This window comes from Chrysochloris asiatica, unplaced genomic scaffold (assembly GCF_000296735.1).
Source record: "Chrysochloris asiatica unplaced genomic scaffold, ChrAsi1.0 scaffold00303, whole genome shotgun sequence".
In the NCBI taxonomy this organism is placed as follows: Eukaryota; Metazoa; Chordata; class Mammalia; order Afrosoricida; family Chrysochloridae; genus Chrysochloris; species Chrysochloris asiatica.
Window position 1 is genome coordinate 637,357 of NW_006408821.1, and position 7,307 is coordinate 644,663.

Below are 7,307 nucleotides of genomic sequence, written 5' to 3' on the forward strand. Positions count from 1 at the left end.
AATAGACACAGGATAGTTTGGGTGCTAGGGAGAGGGTCAATACACAAGAAGAGGAAGGGGCATGGAAGAACAAGGGGGATAGGTAAACAATTAGGCAGGTTTGAATGGACTAGCACTCTCACCATACTTATGCAGTCTGTATGCTGAAGAAATAAGGAGCTCTGGTGGTATAGTGGTTAGGAGTTGTGCTGCTAACCCCACGGTCAGCTGTTCCATGGGAGAAATATGAAACTTTTTGACTCCATAAAGATTTACAGCCTTGTAAACCCTATACAGGGTCCGCTAAGAGTCGTAACTGACTCCGTGGCACATAAGCACCATCACTCCCATGCTGAAGAAATAATTCCAGAAGCTGGATTATATGAAGAAAAACGTGACATCAGGATTGGAGGAAAACTCATTAACAATCTGTGATATGCATATGATACAACCTTGCCAACTGAAAAGGAAGAGGACTTAAAATACTTAGTGATGAAGATCAAAAACAGCAACCTTTGGTATGGGTTACACTTCAATGCAAAGAAAACAAAAATCCTCACTGCTGGATCAGTAAACAACATCCATACAAAAGGAGAAAAGATGGAAAGTTGTCAAAGACTTCATTTTTCTCAGATCAGATATCAACACTCTTGGAAGCAGCAGTCCAGACATCAAATGACATATTGCATTAGTCAAATCTGTTGCACAAAACCTCTTTAACGTTTTGAAGAATAAAGATGTCATTTTGCGGACTAAGGTGTGCCTGATCCAAACCATGGTAATTTCATTAACCTCATATGCATGTGAAAATTGGATAGTGAATAAGGAAGACCACAGAAGAGTTGATGTATTTGAGTTATTGTGTTGGGGAAGAATATTAAAAGTAACATGGTCAGCCAAAAGAACAAACAAATCTTTCCTGGAAGAAATACAGTCCGGATACTCCACAGAAGTCAGGATGGCCATACTTTATGTCTCTGACTTTGGATATGTTAACAGCAGGAACCTGTCCCTGGAGAAGGACATCATGCTTGGTAAAGTTGAGGTTCGTGAAAAGAGGACAACACCCAGTGAGATAGCTTGGTACAGTGGCAGCCTCAGTGATTGTAAGGCTGACACAGGACAGGACAGTGTCGTCGTTTTTTGCATAAGGTCACTAAGTTAGCACATACTTGATGGAACCTCACAGCAACAACTTAAATATATACGATATGCAAATAATGTAAACTTGCTTGCTAATAGCAAAGAGGACTTGAAGCACTTAACTGATGAAGATAAAAGACTAGAGTGTTCTGTATCAATTATACTTTAGCATAAAGAAAATTTTAAAAATTTTATAGTTGGACCAGTAAATATCATCACAATAAACAGTTATAAGATTGAGGTTGCCAAGCATTTCCTGTTACATGGATCCACAGTCAATGACCATAGAAGCAGCGTTCAAGAAATCAAATAATGTATTATAAGTTGTAAAAGTAAAGGTTGTCATATTGGGGACTAAGGCGAACCTGACACAAACCATGGTATTTTCCGTTGCCTCATATACATACAAGTAAAAGTTGGACAATAAAGAAGGAAAATCAAAGAAGAATTAATACCTTCAAATTATGGTGTTAGTGAAGAATAATTGAGTATACCACGGTCTGTCAGAAGAACAAGTAAGTGTGTTTAGAAGAAGTACAGCCATAATAGAATACTTGTTAGAATCAAGGGTAATGAAACCTTGTCTAAGATACTTGGGGCATGTTAGAAGGAACGAGTCCCTGCAGCAGGACATGATGCTTGGTAAAGTTGAGGGTTGTTGAAAAAGAAGAAGACCCCTCAACAAGATGGATTGACAGAATGTCTACAACAATGGGCTCAAATATAGGAACACATTTGAGGATAGTACAAGACTGGACAGTGTTTCCTTTTGTTGTGCATAGGTCTAACGGACTTAGTCGAAATGACAGTTGTATCTTATAGCACAAAATGTTAACGTCTCCAGGTATTATTAAAAGATTAAAAACAGCACTTTTAAATAACTAAAGAGTGTCCCTGTATAATAACAAGTATATTTAAAAGTAAAGATTTTGTTGTTGTTGTTATATGCTGGTTATTGGTTGTTAATGTTGGTGTGAGCCACCCTTGAGCAGCTGGTGAGCTTGAACCGCCTACCTGGCAGTTCAGTCCGACTTTGCAGTCTAGCATATTAACCCACAGTGCCACACCAGAAGTCCAAAATTAAAGATAAGCATTATCAAATACTAAAAATAAAAAAAAACAAGACCTTACTGCTGTCAAGTGGATTCTACCTCATAGTGACCCTGTAGGGCAGAGTTAAACTGCTCCATAGGGTTTCCAAAGGAGCTCTGGTAGCATAATGGTTAGAGTTGGGCTGCTAACTTCAAGGTCAGCAGTTGGAAACTACCAGCAGCGCCACAGGAGAAAGATGAGGCGTTCTGCTCCTGTAAATATGTATAGCCTTGGAAACCCTATGCAATATCGCTATGAGTCAAACTGACTCCACGGCACACTACCATAAGGTTTCCAAGACTGTCTATGGGAGCATACAAGCCTCATCTTTCTTCCTCTGAATGGCTGGTTGGTTTGAACTGCCAACTTTGTGTTCAGTCTCCCATCACTTACTCCATCACCATGGCTTCTTGCTGTATATCAGTACCCATTAATCTAATTCCTTTAGTTTAGGAAATTTTGACAGTAAAGTTCTTTTACGTGTTTGACCTAGCTGATTTCCAAAGGAATTTGTTTTAAAGATAGTATGCATTTATACTGAGTTTAGTAGAGGTTATTCGAAAAGTATTCATACTATGTAAATCTCATTTCTAGAAATTAATCTTAAAGAGATAATTTAAATTAGGGGAAATTGAATGTATGAAGTTATTAAGTATATTATTTGAAAAGTTGCTTTATTTTAGAAAGTGTTTAGTATAAACATTTAAGCAAAATATATAACATTGAAAATTCTTATACACACGCATATGAATTCTCATAAGCCAGTAAATAATATAGAATTCTCATAAGCCAGTAAATAATAAAAGAAATTTCTTCCTACATTAATTTTCTGTTGCTGCCCTAGCAAATAAATGTAGTGACTTAAAAATAATCAACCATTTATTATCTCTCAGTTCTGTAGGGTAGAAGTGTGCTTAGAATTCACAAGTTCCAAAGCAAGGTATCAGCTAGGCTTTATTCTTTCTTGGTGTCTCTTGGAATTAACCCACTTCTAAGCTAAGGAGCTCTGATAGTGTAGTGGTTACGAATTGGGCTGCTAACCTCAGGGTCAGCAGTTTGAAACTACCAGCTGTTCCGCGGGAGAACGTTGAGGTTTTCGGCTCCCGTGAAGATTTATAGCCTTGGAAACCCTGTACAGGGTCACTATGAGTCGGAAGCGACTCCAAGGCACATAACAACAAAGCTAATTGTAAGAATTCAGTTCTTTGTGGTTCGGGACTGAAGTACCTATTTCCTAGATGGCTGTTGGCCAGGGTCTTTTCCTCAGCTAAAGTAGTCTACATTACTTGACTCATGACTCACTTCAATTCCAATAAAACTATGAGTCCTTCACATGCTTCAGATTTCTCTGACTTCTCCCTTTGCCTCATTGCTTCTCTACTTCTAGTGAGGACAGAAGTTCTCTATTTTTAAGGACTCATGTGATTAGGTTTGACTCACCTGAACATTCCAAGATAATCTCACCATTTCAGGGTTTCCTTCAACTTTACAATGTAACATATTTACAGGTTCTTTGGATTAGAGTTGTGGTCATCTTTATAGCAGTTACCATACTTCCTATAAGGTTCCTTTAAATGTAGTTGATATAGTGGTAATTTTATTTGAAATGAGATTTTGTTTTTTAATTTTCCAGGTATTTTATGTTGAGTTTGGTGACCTTTTATGTACCTTACATGAAACACCTTATTTAATCACTACTGGGGATTCATTCTATGTTCCTTCAGGTAAGAATAATTAAAGGTATTTTATTTCAGAGTTACAAGATATTTTTATAGTTATGTATAAAATAAAACCAAACCCACTGTAATCATGTCACTTCCTAATCATAGTGAACCTATATAGGATTTCTGAGACTATAAATCTTTACGAGAGCAGACAACCTAACCTTTCCTACATGGAGCAGCTTGTGGGGTTGAACTGCCAACCTTAAAGTTAGCTACCCAACATCTAATCTGCAGTGTCATAGTGATGAAAATGAATTGTGATATGACTGATACCAAAAGCAATTTGGTATATATGTCCTGTTGATTTTTATCATTAGTAAGTTCGTTAGTGTTTTGATACATCACAAACAAGAGTTGTTTATTACTGTTTATGAAAATAATTAGTTAGAAGATATGTCTTATTCCAGAGTAGAAAATAAATTGCTTCCCCTCTGTTATTTCTAAAACATTATATAGTCAAACAGTTTTATTGGACTATTTTAAACAGAACATTGTGCTTCCACTATTGAAGACCATACATTTTTGGAGTTAAAAATTTTGCTTTATTCTTCCATTCATTCATTCACCAGGTATGGCTGAGTGTCTTTTATGGTCAGGTGTTCCTCTAAGAGTTTGAGATGCACATATGAACAAATCAGAAACAAATTCCTGCTTCATGGAGCTTTGCATTATACTAAAGAAGACAATAATAGCTATGATTGTATATATAGTCCTTAGTATGTGGCAGCACTGCTGTGAATGGTTTGAGTTTATTAACTCAGCCTTAACATGCATCAATCAATCATTTTCTAATATATAGAAGTTTATACTCAGTGCTAATAAATGTGCCTTATGTATTACCATGTTAGCTGTTATTATTTATTATTTTAAAAGCAGCATTTGCTTTTGTTTGGCTTTCAGATTTTCTTTAATATTTTACCTTTTATACCTGCTTATATGTAAAGGTCTACCACTCCGATGTCAGTTTCTCATACTGTGGTGGCTTACGTATTACTGTGATGCTGGCAGCCATGCCACTGGTATTTTAAATACCAGCATGGTCACCCATGGTGGACAGGATTCAAAGGAGCTCTCAGACTAAGACAGACTAGGAACAAGAAGAGACAAATCAATTTTGAAAGGTTGTTGTTGTTGTTGTTAAGTGTCGTGGAGTCAGTTCCAATTCATAGCAACCCTGTGTAGGGTTTCTAGGAGAAACTGGTGGGTTTGAACCACTGAAAACCATATGATGATTACATGGGACATTGTTTGATATAGTCCTAGAAGATGAGCTTCTCAGTTTGAAGTCACTGAAAATATGACTGAGGAAGAGCTGCCTCCTCAAAGTAGTGCTGACTTTAATGATATGGATGAAGCAAAGCTTTCAGTGCCTTTATTTACTGATGGGGCACAACTCAAAATGAGGAGAAACAACTTCAAACAATTAATTAATTATTAGAATATGGATTATGAAGTATGAATCTAGGAAATTTGGAGCAGATAAAGATCAATATCATCCTAGACATTAGTGAATTGAAATGGACTAGTATTGGCCAGTTTGAATCAGACAATCATATGGTTTTACTATGCCTAGAATGTCAAATTGAAGAGAATTGCATCCTTTTTTGTTCAAAAAACATTTCAAGATCGATCATAAAGTACAATGCTGTCTGTGGTAGGATGATGTCCATACACCCACAAGGAAGATGAGTTAATACCATTATTATTCAAATTTGCACACTAACTGTTAAAACCAGTGATGATGAAAATGAAGAATTCTACCAACTTTTTTAGTCTGAAATTGAAGTATGCAATCAAGATGCATTAATAATTACTAGTAATTAAAATGCAAAGAGGAGGTATTAGTAGTTGGAAAATATGGCCTTGATGATAGAAATGATGTTGGAGGTAATTTGTTAGACTTTTCTAAGACCAACAACTTATTCATTGCAAATACTTTATCTTCTCAACAACAGCGATGTCAGCTGTATACATGGAATAAACAGGAATCAAATCAACTATATTACTGGGAAGAAACATTGGAGATTCTCAATACCATCAGCCAGAACAATGCCAGGACCTGACTGTAGAACAGACGATCAATTGCTCATATTCAAGTTTAGGTTGAAGCTGAAGAAAATAAAGTCAATTCCATGATAGCCCAAATATAACTTTAAATATATTGTTATGTGCCATGGAGTCGGTTCCGACTCATAGCGACCCTGCACAGGGTTTCTGTGGCTGTAAATCTTTACGGGAGCAGAAAGCCTCATCTTTCTTCTGCAGAACAGCTGGTAGTTTCAAACTGCTGACCTTGTGGTTCGCAGCCCGATTCGTTACCAGAGTTACCTTAATTCGTTACCTCTATGCTACCAGAGTTCCTTAAATTTAAGTATATCCTACATAAATTTAGATGCCATCTCAAGAACATACTTGATGCATTGGATGCTAATGACCAGAGGAGTTTTGAGATGACATCAAGAGCATCATACAGGAAAAAAGCAAAATATCATTTAAAAAGACAGGAAAATAAGAAAACACTAAAGTGGATGTCAGATGGGACTGTGAAACTTGCTTTTGAGGATTGAGAAGCTAGTGTAACTGGAAGAAACGAAGTAAAAGAAGAAAATATTTTAACAGCTTCAGAAGACAAAGTTGAGTATTATAATGAAATATGCAAAGATCTGGAGTTAGAAAATCAAAAAGAAGAACATGCTCAACATTTCTCAAACCAAAAAACTAAAGGAATAAATCAAGCCTGGCCTTGAAACACTGAAAGATTTTGTAGACAAAATATTTAATGAAGCCGGAAGCATCAGAAGGTGGAATACATAGAATCATTGCACCAAAAAGAATTGGTCAGTGTTCAGCCATTTCAAGAGGGCGCATATGATCAAGAAGAGCCTATGTTATTGAAGAAAGACTTCCAAGCTGCACTGAAGATATTGACAAATAACAAGACTACGGGAATTGGGATAGAAACTGAAATGTTTTAACAAACTGATGGAGTGCTATAAGTGCTCTTCATTCCAAACAGAGGTGACCCATTGTAATGCAGAAATTGTGGAACAGTATCACTAATATCATATGCAGGTAGAATCTTGCTGACAATAATTAAAAAATGGTTATAGCTGTATATCAACAGCCTGCTTCTAGAAATTCAAGTCAGAATAGGATGTGGAATGAGCCAGCAATAATGCTTATTTATTTATGCCAGGCAATTTAGAAGATAGCTACCTGGCCATCCAATTAGAATAGATCCCATTCCACTCCAATAGATGTGGAACGCATTGAAAGATATATCATATACAAGTTAAAAAAAAATTTTTTTTAATGTTTTGTTGTGAATTATGTGATAGTTTACATGGGAGAACATTAGCTTTACATTCA

At 36.3% G+C, this 7,307-nt stretch overlaps 1 protein-coding gene across 1 annotated transcript in view; it reads left to right on the forward strand.

Annotated features, from left to right (window-relative positions):
• CENPC (centromere protein C) overlaps window positions 1-7,307 on the forward strand; it is a 167,360-nt gene that overhangs the window by 156,159 nt on the left and 3,894 nt on the right. The window contains exon 18 of the mRNA XM_006874819.1: window positions 3,848-3,938. Within this exon, the coding sequence (XP_006874881.1) occupies window positions 3,848-3,938 (91 nt within the window). The remainder of the gene's footprint in view (window positions 1-3,847; window positions 3,939-7,307) is intronic.